The 21262-nt window shown below is 34.2% G+C and overlaps 1 protein-coding gene across 14 annotated transcripts in view; it reads left to right on the top strand.

Moving 5' to 3' along the window:
- tai (taiman) overlaps positions 1–21262 on the top strand; it is an 87796-nt gene that overhangs the window by 52906 nt on the left and 13628 nt on the right. For 6 of the 14 annotated variants that reach the window (XM_069048418.1, XM_069048425.1, XM_069048421.1 and 3 more), the window contains 2 exons: positions 18011–18118; positions 19369–20394. In XM_069048418.1, coding sequence (XP_068904519.1) covers positions 18011–18118; positions 19369–20394 — 1134 coding nt within the window. Of the gene's footprint in view, positions 1–136; positions 300–7530; positions 7998–18010; positions 18119–19368; positions 20395–21262 lie in introns of those variants that run through there. The other 8 variants (XM_069048419.1, XM_069048428.1, XM_069048429.1 and 5 more) reach the window with 3 other exon arrangements.

Raw genomic sequence — 21262 nt, 5'->3', positions numbered from 1 at the left:
ATTCACCAGAACAAATAGATAAAAATTGTGTAAATAAGTACTCCTAAGAGATTTAATTACAAATAAATATAATTATATCAAATTCAACTACAATATTAGTTCCTTCTTTGATCGTGTAGAGATAGGCTCCTCTATTTACTTTGTCTAACTCATAATCAGTTTAAATATTTGAAATACAAAGATCGGTTATTTTTTGTGTGGCTGTTAAACAGCCATTTCGTTGTTAATTAAGGAACAGTTTTGGATTTTCGCAGCTGATAGTGTGTGTCACCTTCTGTGCGAGAAATTTCACCGCTGAAGTAAGTGTGTTGCAGTTCTTTCGTTTTCTTCTGCCGGTGTGTGCATGTGTAAAGAAGTGTATGAGAATTTCTCCGCTGAAGTTTACCTCACTCTGCACAGGATAGATGGCAACATTGTAAATAAACAGTTACTCTTACTTTATGGCTGACATTGATAACAGCTTTCGCGAACACATACACATATCGAGCGGTGACGTCACAGTGACGCTTTCCGTATAACTTGAACCAACCCGAAGTGTGATGGCGCTGCTGTTTATAAAATAAAACATTTTGGAAATTTATACTGTACCCTAATTATTATCAATTATTATATCCTTTGTATGTGAAACTATATGAATTTTTACAATGGCAATCTGGGTTTGTTGTATAATTTAACATCGTCATTGTCAGTAGTGATGCTATTATAGGTAATTAGTTATAAGTGGTTTACAAACTAAAAAATTAAATATTTGGAATCAGTTTCTTTTACTATTTTGTCATTTTAGAGAAATTAGGTTGTAATAACGTATAAATCAGTACACATACTCTCCGATAAAAAATAACCCTGAAGTTATATAGTGTACTGAAGTAGAATTTAAAATGTAGAACTAAAATTATTTCAAAATATGTCACAGCGACTCGGCGAAGGTTTTTATAATAAAACGATAAGATTCCGATTTGATAAAATTTTAAAATAAGGTCGAATGCGTGCGTTGACGATTTTCAACGTTATTTTTTCGTGTGAATTCACATACACGCGTACAATCAAACCTTAAAACAACACATTAAGTGGTTTATTGATTTTTGCTTTTTATGATAATTATCAAAGAAAGGTAGACTTGACAATGTGAATCTTTTTTATTTGGCAAGTCGAAAATTTATTGTTCTTGGGATATGAGAGTTCTTTATATTTTAAACAAGTTTTAAAAAATATGAAGCCAAGTTTTTCAGTTGTTGCACGTTGAATGGTATGTATCATAAGAAGAGACTAGAAACACGAAGATGCTCAAAAGAAAAAAATATTACATAAAAAATAATTACAGATTAAGGCTTATTCAAGACTTTTTTTGAGAACTTTTGAGAGAATTTCATCTTTCTGATAAACTATTTTTTTTTTTAATTTTACATAAATATTATGAGGGTATTAAAATGTGTGATCTTGAAAAACAGTAACACAAACAATTGTTTATAAAAAATATATGTAACAATACATATGTGCTTTTCTACATAATTATTCGAAATATGTATTAATTTTTAGAGAAGCAAAGTACAAACATACCTAAAAAATTTGTTACACAGTCTAGGACTGGTTTACAAATGTATGAGGGGCATGATGACCAACTCAATAGACCGGGACCAATGGCTTAACGTGACTTCCGAATCACGAGACAGAATATAACTTTTTTTTTTTTAATTTCGCCCTGGGTCGGAATCGAACCCGCGACCCTCGCGTCTCTGAGCCGAAACGGACTCCCTTACGCGTCGTCCTGCGTGAGCGACTAGCTTACGACGGTGCGGGCGGTGCGGCCGAACCGGATTTATTAAAGCATGGAGTACTATAGCCCTGTCCTACGTGCGGCCGCGTTGGTCGTAAAATTGTTTCGTCCGAAATCCGGACGGCAGAGGCGATCAAATTCTTTGATTTTTCCGCCTGCGATTCGCCCGAACCGTGCATCTTCGACAGTGCAAATGCGTACGGAATTTCTGATTTTATAATTTTATCGCGTTCACTATACAGTATGTTTTTTTAAGATTGCCCATAGGGTTTTACATGCTAATTTTTCAACCCCTTGTTAACGTTTATTTTTGGGAAAATTACAAAGTCTAGCGCTGTTTTTAGATATTATTTAGTCAATTACTTCATTTGATAGCTAATGATACCTAAATGGTTGTATGTAATAGAAAATTTACAAACAAAATGTTATTTGCAAAAAAAATACTGTGCTATCACCATCGCCAGTTCGCCACTCTCTCGCCGCGCCGCAAAACGGCACGTAGGACACTCAAGCTTCGCCGGACGCATCGCCCGCACCGCGTCGGATCGGCCGCGCCGGCCGGTTCGTAACATTGGTCGCTCACGCAGGACATAGTGTTAGGCTATATTCTGCGTAATTATTGATATTTTGCAAAAATAAAAAAGTCCGTTGTAAAATTTGAACATTTCTGTATTTCGTCTCCGTATTTTTTTCGTATTTTGATTAGATAGATTTCATGATATGGGACACATAAAGAGAAAAAATTGCAAAAATTGAACTTTGTTATCATTTTTTTATAAACAAGTTTTGTTTTTCAGAATCACATATGTATGTATTTTAAATACCTTCCACAACATGCGTAAAATTCAAAAACATCCGTGAGTATGACCGAAAAACTGCACATATGTATTCGTGAAATGACCGTGAAGTAATATTTTTGCGAAAAATAAACAAAATATTTAATGTGCGGTCCATTATTAAAAGTTTCCAACATATAAAACATTTTTTAATTTACATCGTGATATAGCTTAACGGTTGCTTGTTAAACAATGGACACTTAAGAAGGGTTATGCAAGTCTGATTAAGAGCCTGTTTAAGGTGTTAGTTAACATAATTATTTCAATTACATAATTGATTCGATAAAAGTAATTAAAAAAATATAAAGAACTGTTTGTCATACCAACAAAATTTTGAAATTCGCCGAACCACCGTAATGAGGACAATTTGCAAAACAAAGTCTTTATATATTAATAATACGTATAGGACAATGGAATGACGTAGAGGTTTTTAGATAAAAGTCGTGTTGGATGATAACTAAAAGCAATTGCCCGATAAGTCACGGGATGAAAATATTTGTTTAGTTTAAAAAAAAAAAATGAAGCATATCTTACAGAACATCGTATATTGTTTTAACTTTTTACCATTTACATTTACCAATTTACCATTTAAAACGGAAAAAACAAATTTATAATTATTATGTATCTATATGTTTACTTGAAATTGATAATTTTTACTCGATTAATTATTATTATTGTTTAACGTTATCACCATGATTATAATTAATTTTTGCGTTAATTGCTGCACAACTGGCTTTTTACAATGTATTTAATTTTCTTTGCTCATGTGTGCTAGTCAGGTACTGTAGCCGCTTAGCACTGAGCTGTTGGAATAATTATTGTTGTCGTCTTAGTAAGCAGTAAGTAGGACATCCGCACATGACATAGGCATTGTGAACAGCTCATAAAAACCAATAATATAATGATACGGTGTTATCGGTTATAGGTGTCGAAACACAATGCCCCCAAAACGGGGTGTAACTTTTCTGCGAGAATTTTTCTTTTGTTCTTTTTTTGTTGTTGTTAATTAGAATAGCTTAATTGAGATCTGGAAAGTTTTTGACATACATTAGTGTCGCCAAGTTTTGTTTAATCTGGAAATTAAGTCTAAGATACGGCCCCCCAAAATCCAATTTATTTGTAACTTAAATTCAAGGTAATTTTACGTGCTGTTCACATTGTGTGTCGTATCACGCAACAACTGGCTGACCACGGTTAGCAAGAAAGAACCTAGGACGAATGTTGTGTTTGCCACAATGTTCACGTTTTATGTCGTCGCAATTATGTCCATTTCCAAACATGGTCGTTGTGACGATGGTCTACAAAAATTCATAAGTTTGATGGTTTGCATGAGCATCTTCTCGACTGCTCGCTCACACTCTTGCATAATTCAGGCTCTTGACTTTCAAATTCAAGTGTAGCTGAACCAGCTATTTACAAGTTCAACAATAGCGAAGCAGCGTTCATTCCTTTGATTAGTCGGTGATTGTGATGCAATATTGACGCCGATCAATTTCATTAGGTCAGAATCATTGCAGATGAATGAACGGTCTTAACATATTGGTTTGCTAGTTAGTAGTTCCACGTGTTCGTCATGAGAAGAAGAATTTTATTAACAATTATTTAAGCACACTTTGGTGTTAAACGGAAGAATTAACAAGGTACGAGTGAATTCGTTTCTCGCAAGAAAGTGCCAACTGGGAAATCTTTACTTAGCACTGTAATTGCCGCCTTGCTCCTTTTCTCTGTGTAATGGTATAAATTAAGAACGCCATGTAAATGTCTTAATTTTTAAAGTAATAAGCAGGTACACTGCGACGCCCACAAATGACCCTAATGGTGCAGCATGTAAAAACGTTAATTTTGTTTGTTTCCACACTTCTCGTTTCTTGATTTTTTTTTTAAACGAGTTGGATTTTTCATCATTACGTAAGTTTTCTGACAAGGTTCGGGTTTATTCAGAGGTATTTTACCATACTGTTCCTGTCAATTTGACTCATACGCATTTAGTTTAGTTATGCGACATTGACCCACTAACATTGCCTTTATCATTGAACAAGTTGATGACGTTTCGATGAAACCGAAAAAGGAACTATTGGTTTTACAACAAAGTAATTTTGTCGTACCAGTGGTTTTTGTCTGTTGATTATTTCATGTCTCAACTTAAATTACCCGGGTAATGGTTGAATAATCACACAGACTAAACAACAAAAATGAAAGTAATACACCACGAAATATTTGGCAATGATTTTGAAATCGAATCTGCTGGTTGTGGTTATTTTGTTGCTTGTTTGCTGGCTAGCCTCGCTTCGGATCCGTTCATTTTAGTCCCTTGATAAATCCCACGATTACCTTCATATTTACATACACCTATAATTTGCGGGTTTTTTTTTATCAAAATGCCACAATAATTATGTATGTATACCAACGCATCTGAAATGACCGTAGAAAAAGTGATCACGGGTACAAGAGGAATATATAATTTATTTTTAGCGAACGGCCAGCAGCTACCCAAGCATTCGCATGCCTTTGATGTTTTCAAATTATTGCTTCGTTAAAAATCAAAACACCATTTTGTCAAATATGTAACGAATTTATTGTTAAATTGAGTAAATCACCTGGAACTCCCGTACATTCATGATAATGACTAAAACGAATGAAATACGTATACCCAACGAACGGAAATGTATTGACGCTTTTTAATCATTTCTTTTTCTTTATGATAGTGTACAAAGTCAAAACTCGTGAAACCGATTTAAGAAGAAAAGAATGATTTATACAACGAGACATATCTGAAGTCGAAATACATAAGTACGTAGTTCTGATATCGTTTTGGCTATGAACTACGGTGAAAACAATAGTTGAACCGTTGAAAAATATCTTCTGGGTATCAAAAAATAATGACAAGGAGAAAATTTAAAGATAGGTAAAACTGTCATGTTAAATATGTATACGTGGTGACAAATTGTACTTTAAAAACAATTTTAGTGCCAGCAGTTTAATGTTGCTGTTATGATTTTGCGTATGTGTTTAATAATGGAAGCATTTAACATTGCGACGGTACAGCTTTACGGATGTTGTGTAATTAATTGTGAGATTAAATAATATTACAGCTCCGTAATTAGTCCGTGAAATTTTAAATTAAATTATAGTAACTTCTCGCAGGAATGAAGTTGGACAGTTCTTACAAATTCAGGGGAGTATTTTATTTGTTGATCATTGATTTAATGTTGTTAAAGCTGCGTGTTTTAATTTTTTTTGAAGAGTATAAATAAATTTGGCGTTAATTCTGTAGTACTTTTTTTTTGTCAAAGTTAACTATCGACCAAAGTTGGTAGGTATGTCTTCTTATAATTTAATTTGTTGCATATTACGAAAATTTTCAAAAATTTTCTTAACGAAACAGCCTACCATTCTTATGACTTTTTCCAAGTTGATTTTTTTTAATATAGTTTTTTTTTCCAGTGTAAGTTGACCGTTGATTATTTTCTCTAAATTTAAGTTATACAAAATATTAATGTTATTAAAGTTAATCAATCATTAGTGCAAACAGGTAGAAGTGATATATGTACAACTCTTATGAGAGTTTTGTCATTTATGTTCGAAGTTTTTATCGTTACTAAAACTCCATCTGAATTTAGTCAACAGGAACTTTAAGTTAGACATTTCTAATGATTAATGTTCATTTTTCGATAAATGATCAACTTGTAGTTTCCAGTTTTGGTAAATTACATATTAAATAAACATATAAATGCAACAAATAGCGACGGTGTCTGAAAAAAAGATTTTAAAGGTGTTCATATTTTGCATAGATTTGCAAAGTGCAAGTATTAGACTTTATTTTTATGTATTTACCAATTTAGAAAAGATGTAGTTTGATGTATAGAAATCTCATTTTTTGAATCACTTTAATTACTAAATGCAGTATTAATATCAATATAAACGAAATAATCGATCAAATTAGAGGAGTACGTGTACATTTCCATAGCATAAAAATAAAAATAGCACTGTCAATTTTCCCCAAAATATAAATATAATAAAAAGTTATCATTTTTATATAATACATATGTATACATAATATATTTAGAACTATAAAATGAACATATTCTTGTTTTGTCAACATTTTTTAATACTTAAAGGTAATCATTACATAAGAGAGTAAATGATAAGAACAGTAACAAAAATTCTAGGAAATGTTCCGTCCATCCTTTCAACTGTTAAACACGGAATGTTTTGATATTCTGAATAAACGTGAATCGGTGAATACAAATAAATAATTGAGATTTTAGGTTGTAGCATTAAAATTTTTCCACTCGCTTTCACATCATTGTCAGTACATAATACAATTTGAACAGGTTTTTCTAAATCACCGAAACCGATTCATCATCCATCAGTTCCAATAGCACTGTGGTGCAATTATCATGGAAGACCTCAAATTTTGTTGGAATAACCCAAATGGTGAAGAAAGGATGAATCGTCAAATAGTCGGTGACTGATTCGGTTAAAGAATGCATTCGGCCAAAGGAAGTGTTTTAGCAATAGGCGATGTAGCTCTTGTTCACTGTGGTTAGAAAAAATGTTGTTAAATTTTGGCTTTTTAATCCGTTTCAGTCTCAAAAATATATGTATATACTTTTTTGAAACAATCTTTATCAACAGTTGATATCATGCAGAGAAAAATCCACTTGAAATTTTTGTAAAGCAGACTGTGCGTTCATGAGATAATTAGCGAGTGAAGAGACCATTACAGTCCGAGAATGGAACTTTTGCCCGAAAGAGGCTTTTTTGCGATAGGTGAGGTTCGAAAAAAATCCTATTTTCGATCGACAGCCTTGCCGTTTCGATCAAAACGGCGAATCGGCTTCGTTCGCGGTATCCGACTGCGTCACGGCGACCTACTAACCCCATTTGAAATCCTCGCGGCGCGGATACGTCGACGTTGCCATTGAGTCGCCGGCCCGCAAGGTAGAAGTACGTTTGTACGTTGCGTTCCTCAACTTGCTTCTAGTGCGCATACTATACCCGTTATAGTGTTTTTTCATTCTGTTAATTCTGTTCTGCTGTGCTGCCGCCACGAGAATCGTCGAGCCAACGAATTTTGCGCCAAAAGGAAATAATGTCACCGGAGGAAGTCGTCGAGGACCTTCGCTCGTTTGAACCGACTCTGATTGAAAGATGGTGAAGTGTGTTGCCGGCGACCGGATTGTAGTGTTATTGTGAAAATTCCAAGGAGCTGGTTTTAGTCGGGCGTGTTTTTCGTCAAAATAGTGTGTTTGCTGCTTTGAGTTCCACTGTTCTTCTAGTCATTGCCCCTTACCTGTGATAATGTTGGAACACAGTGCTATGTATTTGAACGTGCCTCCACAGTACGAAGACGACACGTCTTTTTTCCCAGATTTTTATACACGGTAGGTCCTTGATTTGGGACTCGTCCAAATCGCATTTTGTTTGTGTTTTCGAACACACTTCGCAAATGTTGCGGACGAACACCATGTTTACAAACATTCTGGTCTTCTAAGTACGCTTTTTGATTACAGGTGAAATTGTCGCGAAGCGTTGTAAAATTGTTTATCTAGATCCGCAACAAGGATCTAGATAAAGTTAAAATAGAAAGATAACATGAATAAACAAATGCTTTCAATAATGTAAACCTATAATATAATAGTTGTTATAATAACTGTTATTTTTAAAGGTTAGCTGTTTGCTGCTGTGATTAGAATAAACTTTATCATACCCTCCAGTAATAGTGCCTTGTCTAATTATTATTGTGTACTAATAAATCTACACGCAACTACACAATTCTGTTCTTAACAGAAATGTGTGCTTTCTTACTACTTTCTGGTAAAGCACCACTGGAAGTGTTGCCAATAACGGTGCGGTATGAGTCACAAAATGATCTAGGATGTTTTCTTTGGTGATTATTGCGACGCCTGACGAAATTGAAGTGACCGATCAAAAAAGTTGCAATGCACGTAATTTCAATTTTTGTTATTTCTGGACGTATAAAAATCAAGTTAATAATGAATTTGTCACTGTTCCAACACAAGCTGTGTACTTGAACATAAAATCGCCACTTTTTACGTGTATTTATGTAACACCAGAACAAAACAAAGTAAATGCTTTCAGCTGGAGCACAGAAGCAATTTTTTAATGAAGTTAATGAATTGGAAACCTTGTTTCGGAATCAGTTTGTAAACAGCAATTTTTATAATAATTGATTAATGGCACAATTGAGTTCGGCAATAAGCTTCGACCAATAGCAACAATTATTGCTTATTTAATATTATAAACACATAAAAACTACAAAGCGTTTGGTCATTACAATTAACGGTTTTTCACTTCAGTCCAAAAATTTTCCTTCATCTAAATATCGGCCAGCAACAAACTCATGGTCAACTTTTAATTGATTTCAGAAAGTATTACTGTATTTTGAAGTGGCAACCCACACTAACACACAAAAAACTGTCTTTTGCACATGATTACATTAAATATTTATACAACAACAAATTTTACATAGTTGTATCGCTGGAAATTATACTTAATGCTATTAGCTTATAATAATACATACTCTTAAAAAAGAAGAGCTATACTAATGATAAAGAAAAACGTTCATTATAACATACGAACGAAGAGTGGTTACAAAAACTTAGTCGATATTCGTAATCATAATTCGTATAATGACCACAAATTTGTACATCCAGTTATTGCAAACTGTTGTCTAACCGGATAATCTGAATTGGCTGAAAAAAAAAAAGAATGAAATCGACGAGGACTTGATGCAATATAGAGTGATTCATAGACGATTTTAATTGCAAATTAAATATTTGTTTTCAAAAATTGATAGGAGCTGTAGGGGCATGAAAAACTTGGTTGCAACATCCAGATCTTAAGGCGGCCTTACACCAAGGCAACATGTTGCCTGTAACATTTTTTAGTAATGACCGGCAACATTAATAAAAAATGTTGCAGGCAACATATTGCCCATTGTTGCCTTGGTGTAAGGCGGCCCCTATGTTTACAATACTGCCATATTTTGGAGTCCAACTAGAGATATTTGTGTAATGTAAAGCGTGTTTTTTTTTTAATTTGGCGGCGAAGTTGGCGTTGAAGAGTCGATTGTAAATGAACCACTCGTCCTTAAAACACAAAGTGAGGTTAGATTTAAACAGCTGATCAACCATTGGCCTTAAAAAACAGATTGATTTTTCAAACTGCATTTTAAAAACACGCAAAAACTGAGGTTAGATTTAAACAGCTTGCAGAGTTGTAACCCGGTGGTGCGTTCACAATCGACTCTTCAACATCCACTTCGACGCCGAATTAAAAAAAAAAAACCGTTAACGTAACGACAATGCTTTTCAAATACGTGCACCAACAATTTAGTAATTGTTTATAAAACAAACAGTTACAATTTTTAACATTGTTGATTGGTCATCAAGACGTGTTTGATTGGTTAAAAGGTGTACTTACTCTATCTATCTTAGAACAATCGAGATAGCTGCAGTTGATTATTAACGGTGAGTGAACTGTCATAAAGAAGATTCGAAATCACATTTTATCATATTTGTATTTGACTCGGTCTAGATAGCAATGGAGTATACTTTGTTTTTGTTTTACTTTTTTTATCAGTTCCCCACATAGTTCGCACAGTATTTTGGGGAATATTGTAGTTGAATGATCTATTTGTAAATGAATGTACGGGGTCCACTATCTAAACAGAAAAAGTCGCCTCCATTTTCATTAGAAGACATGTTGTGGGTTATAATATTGTTTTAATCCGCCCCCAAAATGTAATTGGCTAAGAATATAACTATAGTGTTCATGAATTCCTAAGTAAGCTAGATTAATAGTTAATTACGAACCGAGTGCGAGAAGACATTTTTCACGCATGAGCGCATTATTTGAGGCACGAACGATGAAGGAGCGAGTGCTTCATTTGCGCGAATGTGCCGAAAACGTCTTCTCGAAGTTTATACAACATTTTTTGAAAAGAACATAATGATTTGTCATGTACCCTTTGTGAATAGATAGCGCTTGCCAAAGTGTCAATCGAATTAATTGGGATTTATTTTCACTCTTACGAAATTTTCAACATCCAAATTGGTGAAATTCCATTTTATAAACGTTTTGTAAGTCAAATTATTTTCAAAATACTCAAAAAGGCGAATCCTTTTTGGATGATTTTGAAGGGCTAGTGCGCGAAATCGACGTTCGCGGTTGACTGTTGCGGTCGCGAAATGTCATTTTGAAGGCTGTGAATTCAAAAAGATTTGTAAAAAGATGCCACCGAAACTTCTATTGATCAACAAGTGGAAAAAATGTAAGTTGTGGTTCGAACAGTGAAAACTGCTCACAGGATGCAAAGTAATTTGGGTATTAAAGGTTTGATTGATTTAATATGTACATTTATTTAATCCTTTTACAGTTCCACAAACATTACACATCTTCATATTCTAAGTAGCAATACACTAGAGCGTCGATAATCCGAACTAATTGGGACCGGAGGTGGTTCGGATTATCAAAATGTTCGAATTATCAAATATTGCCACTAAATAGTACAAAATATGTACATACGAGTATAGGATACAAAAATAAAACACCTGCATCCCAGAACTCAAAAGTAATACATATGACTTTTAGGGCAGCCGACTATGTGATATCCAAAATAATTTTCCAGTTAATATCAATAATTTCAAACAATTTTGAATCTTAGAACCACAAATGCTTAAAGGGTCTTAAAATACACGTCAGCATTTACTTGGACAAGTTTTCTTTTCTGAACCTTGTTTGTACATTTTGCAAATTTCCTTTCTGTAACAATAAGTTGCGTTTTTATTCATGCGCATACTATTTTGAAAGGTTCAACGTTTTATGAAATGTACATACATATGCATAATATAAAGTGTGACGAAGAACCTTTATTTATTACAATACTAAAATGTTGAAATAATGATACCTTTTTTAGACAAAAGTTCGTTGTCACTTTTTGTAAACACGAAGTGATTTAAATTATTATTTTACTTGCAAATATATCTGATAATACTACCATAATTAAGAAAAGTAAATGTTACGACTCGACATAGCCGTGAAATCTCTTCTAATATAAAACTGATTCTGCCAATATGAGAAACATAATACAGGGGGGGTCTATAAAAGAACTTATATCAAGAGTTCTCTGGAATTCGAATACATATACATATTTGATTTTTGCCGCTCTATAGCATATTGTGATACCAGATAGAAAAACGGAGGTTATGTAAGTCCATTAATGAGAACTTTTTAATAAAAACTGTTGGAAGATGAAAAGTATGTATGTAATTAGAACATAGAAAAATTGAAAAAAATCACAAGCAAAACAACTAAGGCGTCGAACTCACAACTGACGCCAAGATTTAATAATTTTACATTTGATTGTTGACATCTGATTTGACGGCTTCAACGGCTCGACATATTTCGACACGATAAAATTATACAGCCGCACAGTGCCACAGGACTCTTGATATACGTTCTTTTATAGACACTTTGTATGTACCTCAGTGGAGTAATGTTCATCAAATAATCTCAAAAATATCGTTGATTTTGTTGGAATGTAATATACCTAGATGTTTCCATGTACAAATTTAAACTGTCAAAATCGACCATAAGTGAGTAAGTCGAATGCAAAATCGGATGTGGTTCACGAAAATTTGAGGGTTGAAAGTGTAATTTTTTGGTAAACTACAATTGCAAACAACAGTTTTCCTAGGTTGGTGATATCGACTTAATGCAAGTAAAAGTTGGTTATATAAATGTCGATACATTCAGATCAACTATTCGTGTTAATATTTTATCAATAATTTTTCTGTGGACTGACACCTATCCACAATTTATGTGGTTTATAAGGAAATATCGGTTTTGACATTGTCGATCATTGTAGAGTTGAGTTGACTGTGTTTAACAGTTGACATACTTACATAACTTAATGATCTTACCGTATTCTAAGAGTGTCGAAAAACAAAAACAAATTGCAATATTATCATCCTGATATTTATACAGTTGCCTGTTCCATCCAGTTTGCGACATTATCAGTGTTTAAATTTTACTGCAGTTATCAGAGTTGCCTAAGAGTTTTAAGTACGTTTTGTTTTCGAAGTTAATGTTTCCTCTATTTCGGAAGCCGATGATGATAGCTTTTCGTTTCGTTTTGAAGCACAAGATTGTTTTATACCTTCAATCTAGACTGTTATAAAGTAATAACATTTTATTGCTCGAAATAGACCTTCAAGTATGTATTTTCACTTGGAATATAAACTATGGCGAATAAATCTACTTGAGGTTATCATATCTTATGACATTACAAAGATACAGGATAAAAATAGTAAAGTGTGAATACTGTGCTTGTTTTTTAGTGGTTAATTTAATGTATTTTACATAAACATTTTTCAGAAATGTTTTGTGAGGACAATTGTAGATGATCTTGTTACAATGTATGCTGAGATATATGTAAGTGTATATCCTTAAAAGTTCCACTGGTTGCCTTAATCGAGCAAAAATATAACTAAGCTGCTCACAAAACTTGTTAGACAAGTTATGTTCTATGGCCATGAATATGCAAGCCGTTCCTCCGAAACGTAATTATCAAAGACACGATCGCGAAGCCAGCAGCGACAGCTGGTGAAAAGAGACAACACTACGTATCTTGGCGAACATGTAAACGTACAACACGCCGTACAAGGCGTTTAATTACCTTACAATTGTTAAGACGAAGCATTGTTACTTTACAGAATTTTCGTTGTAAAATCGCCAATTCGTCCCGATTAATTTCCGTTTTGGTACGCTGTGAAGCATGAGATTTGTGTCAAATTGAAAGAAAAAACGACAGGATACGTCTCCCATTCCGAGCGGCTTGTAATCAATCCTGTTACAAAATGAATAATAGTTGTCTCATTAATTTTAAGTTTTAACAGGATTGTGATAAATATGATTTTAATGTGTGAATTTCGGCAATGTTTCTTTCACTTAGAAAACCAAAAAAAGAAAAGAAATAAGAGCGGCTATAGAAAACAAAATTTCTGAAAACGTGCGTCGTAACTTAATAAACTGTCACTTGTTAATTGTGACATTTGTACCTGATTTTTATTTTAAAAAATTTGAAATGAAACTAAGATTACGATGGCTGAGTTTACCATTCACGTTTTTTTTAATTAGAGTTGGGAGTTTTCAGAAGGTTTGTTTTCCATGGTCGCCCCTTATCTCTTTTTTTGTTGATCATATTGTAGGTATAATAAACGTTCTCAATAAAAGTCTAAAATTAATGTGGGTTATGTAAAAAGAAATAATAAATAAAAAATAGTTTAGCATATAAAGTGGTATAACTGGACAGTTAATTCGATTAACTACTTGTAAAACGTATTTATAGATTTTAAATATGTCAAGATTGACAGTCTTACATAGTCATCGCTTTTCTTCGTACTTTTCGTATAATTATTTCACAACAATCAAAATAAAGATTTGTCAAAATCGAACCGGACAGCCAAATTTTATTTTATAGTCAGCATACTTTCCACTTTGGCGAGAGTAAAAGTTAACGTTATCATATCAATTGTTTGGTTTCTTTAACAATTTTATGATTACAGTAAACATTTTAAAATTAAATTTTATTCCTGGCTTTATTAAAGCAGAATATAAATGACTATTTCCTTCGAAAAAGTTGTAATATTTTATTTTTAGCCAATAGCGATCGAATTACAGCGATAATCTGCACTAGAACAATTATCGATAATTTGCACTAGAGCAAAACTGTCGTCAATAAATCACAGTGCAAATGTTATGACCGTCAACGGCCGCAAAAAAATTGACAGAAAAACCAATTTTTAAACACAGAATTACGTTTATTTGTACTTACCAAAATAATTATGTTGTACTGCCAAAATATCCTCTCGTGCATATCAAATTGTCTCATAATTTAATTTAAATTAAATTATCGACAATTTGACATGCACTCGGGATATTACTATTGATAATACGAGAATTGTATGTATGTACCGTGCGATCCAAAAGTCTTTCTATCAAGTAGGTCAGGAATGACAATGGAAACGAATGCCGTTGGGCTGCAGCCTATTTGGCGCATATTTAAATGAAAATTAAAAATATGTTTTATTAGTCTGTCCGTATCCTTTGATATTTTTAATTTCACTTTTTTTTCTTTTATGGTGTAATTATAATAATGTCATGGCTCATTTGATAGAAAAACTTTTGGATCGCTCGGTATTACCACATATTGCGTTTTCGTATGACTCTGAAGGCTCAAGTTATAAAACTATGTAATCAACAAAGGGGAATTTTGCATTTTTGTGCGCTACTATAGAACAGTATACGAGTAAAGTTGAATTTTGCTAGCAACGCTCGTCGTGGAACAATTATCGGAAAAACCGGGGTTTTACATTTCTTACTTGCCCATTAAAGAAAAATAACCCTTGAACTAAGATATTGTTGGGATAATTTCACAATGCAACATCAAAATATGCGAAAGACAACCCGTGTTCCTTTGCTTGTTACAGTTTTGTAGCTCGAGCCTTTAAAGTGAAATGAAAATACTGTAGAACAAAATTGATGTACTCGTAAAATTGTAAGGGTGTTAGGTTTCAACTTTGAATTTTTGTAAGACTATCTGAAACATAAAGTTATCTGATTTTTTTTTTCTTTCTTTTTTTTTCCTCACGAGTTATGTACCAACCAATCCAAAAAGTTTTTTTTCATTTCCTTTTCTTAATTAATGTGTAAAAATGAAAAGACACGGTTGGTTATATAAATTAGTAATTCTGACAATTCTACACCAACTTCGGAGTTATATCCAATTAAAATTTTAATTGGACGGCTTTTGTTTGTTGCAAATATATTTTCTTATATTTCAGTTTTTATAGATTAATAAGACAATTTGAACAGGTTACACATTATATTTTATTTATGAATTTACAACATTTAATCGCGTCTAGTCCCGACAAAGACTTGTGGGTAGCGAAAGTTGTGGGTTCTCATATCCATGTATTTTTAGCAAACATTAATGATTCATAAATATGACGTGGCAATATTTTCTTGACAGGGTTGCATGGCACTTTTATTGCGAATGTATCTTAAAAGTTGACTGCCTATTCAATTTTCAAAAAGGTCACAAAAATGTTGAAGATACGAATTGTATTTCAATATCTATTTGTTGCATGAATCTATTCTTCAATGTGCATAATAATATCGTGCGTTCATTTAAATTTATCCTCAAAGTTGGCGTTGAAAACTCAATTAATTGTGAACGTACTATACGGATAACCGATCACGGATCAGCTGTTTAAATCTTAGGCTTTTATATACACAAGTGGTGCGTTCTCAATCTACTCTCCAACGCCAATTTTCAGGATAAATTTAAATGAACGCGCGATACCAAAACGCACAGATTTGTGATCAGGATTTATGTTCATTTTATTAATCAACAATCACTACAAGACATACATTTTTTGTTTCGGCTTATTAAGCGCTACGGTTACATTTTTTCTCAACCAAGTGCGTCCTAGAAAATTTAAATTTATTCCAAAGGGGTCATTCACGAAACCGGGTAAGGCTCGATAAGACATTGAAAAAATTCAAAACCATGACAACTGACATTGTTGATGCATTGTATTTGCCGTTTCGTTAACAATTTGCAATTTATCTGAGTTTCTCCTACATAAACAATATACTGGGTGTTGTGGAAGTCCACGTAATAAATTTAACTACCAATTAAAATAAACTTTTTTCTTTGTAATTTTTCCCGCAAATTCTTCAAAGTAGAGTTAAAAATGAATATAAATTGAACCCTAAAATTCATACCCGCTCATGTGTTTACACATCCATTGATAACGAAGCACGAACAAAAAATTACTCGATTAAATTACTGCAATGAAAAACAGTAAAAACTTTTAGAACAGCGGTCGTTCTTTCTTCTAAAAAACTGTAGTTTTTATCGCACAAAAATATTTTCACTCACTCTTTCGTTTCAATTGATGATTATCCCATGAGCGAAGTGTCGATTTAAAAAAAATAAATATGTACGTAAAAATTGTTCATTTTAAAGAGATTGGTGATTAAATTTATTACGTGGACTTTCCATAACACCTGTATATGTATGTAGTTACTTAAAGCTGACGTTTACTTGATGTACGTCATACATTTTTGTACATAATGCTGACAAATTTTGGTGTGTAACAAGCATTAAGAACGAAATGATTACAAAAATTGAATGAACAAAGTGGCGTAGTTATAATAAAATTCGCTAGAATTATTTTGGCAGCTAACAAGAAATAAAAGTTTCACGTTGCAATTTCACCAAAATTAGATTCACCCTTTTGCAATTTATTGTACGATGCAAATCGTTTTATGACGGTATTCTATTTTAGTTCTGCGGTGAAATTCGTTTTGATTTTACGACTACGCCTCAGCTGTGATGTTGAGCCGCGACCTGCCTCAACCGAGGTGGCCTAGCGATGCGTAGGCGTTCTTCCAGTGCGTCGGTGGAGACGCAGGCGCACGCGCCTGTTGCGTGCCGACGTCGAGACGCCTTCACTCTTGAGTATTGATTGTTATTTTTCAAGAACGGCGGCCCACCATCTACGTCGTCGTTGTCTGCTTGGTCGCTTGCTTCCCAGATTAATCTTCAGATTTACCTAAAGGAAAAAATATTTCATGATCATTTAACATTTCAACCTGAAGGTTGTACATGTTATCGCAATTAACTGACTAATTGATTAAGTACTTATAATTCCAAAATTAGAACCGTCTAACAAATACACTCAAACCAATGTTAAAATAAAAATGTTATAAGTAAAATTAAAAAAAAAATGTAATGAAAGTCAAATATGAAAATTTCAGTTGATATAACGTAATTCTAAATTTACTTGTTTTTTGCGTTCACTGAACATTATTCAGGCCGTTACTGTATTTTAATGTTTTAATAGGCTACTCCTTTCAGGTAATAATTAAAAAAGATCGTAATTTGTAGAATTTACAATCGAAAACCTTGCTACAACCAGATGGTATTCTCAATTTTAGCACCGTGACAAGACAAGACCTAGCAATATTGTATGTACTTTTTTTTATAAGTAAAATTCCAAAGTATGTAGGCATACCTAAAAATTACAACATCTCTTATTGTTATATTAAGCCTCTTTAAGATTTTGCTGAATCAACAAAACTACGATAACATTAAATATCTAGTCAGATATAATGGAATGGAAGACAGTGCCAATAAAAAGCACATTTCTACGTCCAAAATATGTACGTGTTGCATTTGAGTTACTGTCATACTACTCGACCATACGTTAATTTTATTCTATTGCACGTGATGACAATGTGTGAAAATTGTCATGTTAATAATTTTGATGTGAGGTTTTTAATCGTTTTTGTGTTGTTTCAGGCTCGGTCCGTGTGAGTTACAGGACCCGGTGTGGGCCAAGATGAGTGCTTTGGCCACCGGTGTCAATAAGAAAAGGAAAAAATCAGAAACAAAACCCCAGGCGCAAATGTAAGTTTCAGTATTAGTTTTTGCTGTACGAAAAAAAAAGAAAGAAAACGTTGTCGCTCAAGAGACTTATCGTTCCGCTGACAGATTATTTTCATACATGTCGCATGTGCGGAGTAGAAAGAAGTCTTGACAAAGCAGATACTGTAATCCGCATCTTCTGAGAATCTAGAGACCGATAGGAAGTGCTTAACTGCACAATAGACGAGCGCAATACAGTTTTGCTTTTATCAGCACCACGGCGTGCTATCTATTATTCCTTTCAAGTGGATGTAACCCTTAAGAAACTGTTTGAATATGCGACTAGTCTTCACGTGTACGTTCCAAATTGTTTGTCATTTCATAATGTTGGTTGCTTACACTTTAACAACAATAACAATATTATACCTAGTAGGAGTATATAATGATATCTGGATTTCCCATGCATACACGAAATGTGGGTCAGGTTACGTTGCATGTTGTCATTATTCTTGATATTTTATACATACGACTGGCGAGCAGTGTGTACTCAACATGATGCAATTTAATTACTAGTTGGTCGGTTCTGTTTTTGGTTAAAATAATAATAAAGTCACAAAATTTCAGTAATTTTCCAACAACTGACGGATTAATTGTCGTGCTTCCTCGACATATTTTAATGGGGAAGCGAATAAAGAGATGATGATGATGATGATGGAACATCTAGCTAGCGTAAGAAAAATGTGAACAGGTGTTCTGCTTATATTGCAGGAACGCTTTCAAGATGGCGTGAACCTCGTAACCTCGAGAATTCTTGGGTTTATCGCGGTTAGTCCGCGGTATGAAATGATTAGCATTCGGTGTAAGATAAAAAGTAGATTCCTTCTCGGTTGCTATCCTGCAATTCTAGTGAAAAATAATCAAGTCATGATGGAAGGTTGAGAATTTATAAACTTTTGGTAAAAAACTTTAAAATATAGAAGTTTTCTGTGACTCGATTTGAATGATATAACTAGGTTCCGAAGAATTTTGGTATATAAATATTTCTTTACGTTGTTCTTGTTACTTGGGATTTCACCAAAACATACCTTGGTAACTCGATAGTTTAATAATCGCTTTGTTCCCCACCATCTTTCTTTTTCAGTGTTGAAACATGCTGACCAAGCTTTTTGCGTGTAGTAATAATTGTATGTTATAATCAGAACAGTATGTAGTTACGTTCTAGTTTTGTAAACGAAATGTAGTTAAATGAGGAGGTCTTAAAAAATGAGTGATAAGAGTTTTTCTTCTTGCAGCAATAAATGCAACAATGAAAAACGGCGCCGTGAGCAAGAGAATATCTACATAGAAGAGCTGGCTGAGCTAATCTCCGCAAACTTCGGGGACATGAGCTCGTTGTCGGTGAAGCCAGACAAGTGCGCTATCCTTCAAGAGACCGTCAACCAAATCCGTAGCATCAAGCAGAGGGAGTCCGCGTCGCAATCTTGCGATCCCGTGCAGCAGGGAGAGGTGTCGTCGTCTCGCCCGAACATCCTCTCCAACGAACTCTACGGTCCACTTTTGCTGGAGGCCCTGGAAGGCTTCCTCTTCGTGGTGAATGCCGAGGGTAAAGTCCTGCACGTCACCGAGAACGTTTCCAACTTCATCAAATTTACGAAGGACGAGATCCACGGCAACAGCATATACAACATCATACATCTGGGCGATCACGCGCGTTTCAGCGCTAATTTGATGCCGATGACCATCGGATGGGGTAGCGAACCGACGACAACCCGATCGAGATCCTTCAGCGTACGGTTCCTCGTGAAACCGGACGATCAGGACGAAACCGTGGAAGAGAAACAGCAACGCGTCAGTTGTTATGAATTAATGCACATCTCCAGTACCCAGTTGAGGAACCAGGCGACAGTTATCGAAGACGAGGGCGGCGAGAGCGGACCGTATCTGTTGTGTGTGGCTAGTAGAATTTCTCACAGGGACAAGGGCTCCACCGGGATTGAACAGTTTACTACCAAATTAGACACCTCCGGCAAAATCATCGGCGTCGATGTGTCGGGGGTGTCACAACAGTACTCGCAGTTTCTTAACAAGGACCTTGTTGATCGCGCGCTCAAGGAACTGGTGCCCCAGCGGGAAGTGCCGAAACTTGACTCACATCTAAGGGATACGATTAATGTGGGACAGTCGACCAGTGTCCTTTATAGGTTGCAAGTTGGTCAAGACAAGTACGTGCAAGTGCAAACTAAATCTAAACTGTTCAAGACTAATCCGCACACCACCACCGAAGGCGACTTCATTATGGCCACTCACTCCATAATAGCGTAAGCATTATCTTAAGACGTACCAAAATTGTTCTGCCGTAATTGTATACGAATTGTCGCAGATGAAATATCCGAAGAGATTATTTGTGTAGAAAAACAAACATACTGCGATATCAATTCCTTATCTCTATAATCGAACTAGCGATGATATGTTTATATTCTAAACGTAAACAGAGAACTCAAATAATAGTTCCGTAACAACTTGAAATACAAGTTGACGGAATGTGCATAAGTTCAACATTATTTGGTTGGGATTAATTGTATTCTTTTTTGTATTTACATAAATGCCATGTATTTAGATAAATTTAGCCGATATTTATTTTGTCCGCATTCTTGACTGATTACCAAAAAAATGACGCATCCGTAAATATCTAATTAGCACAAATATCCTTTGTATATTTGTAACTACATCGCTTTTGGATTTCTGTGTTGTTATCTGTACCAATATTATTATTGATAAGCCGATGAATCAATGCATAGATAATTCTTCGTTCTTTGTCAGATGCGGTGGTTTTAATTTACAGTGTTTTACAAATTTGGTAACAACATCATGCTTAAGGTAATTTATGTAATTATTAGAAAGCGCATACGAAAAACTTCAGATTTTTTTGGTGCTTGGATTAGCTTTTTATACAGAGGCGTCATCGTAGTTACCCAGTAATTTTTACGGAATATATTTAAAATACAATTAGAAAACACGCCCACAGTCGAAATTTAAAAAAAATGAGAAACGGATTCTTTTATCTTAATTTTGAAATAATTGCATAAATTTGGTGGGAAAACTCGAAATTTGAGAGAATTTTACAAAACGAACGTTATCCCTCCGGGCAAGAGTTCGTGGAAATTTTGAATTTAATTTTCATCAATT

The sequence above is a fragment of the Tenebrio molitor genome, chromosome 5 (assembly GCF_963966145.1).
Source record: "Tenebrio molitor chromosome 5, icTenMoli1.1, whole genome shotgun sequence".
Taxonomy (NCBI): Eukaryota; Metazoa; Arthropoda; class Insecta; order Coleoptera; family Tenebrionidae; genus Tenebrio; species Tenebrio molitor.
Note: the sequence above shows the minus strand (reverse complement) of the source record. Positions and strands in the feature narration are given on the sequence as shown.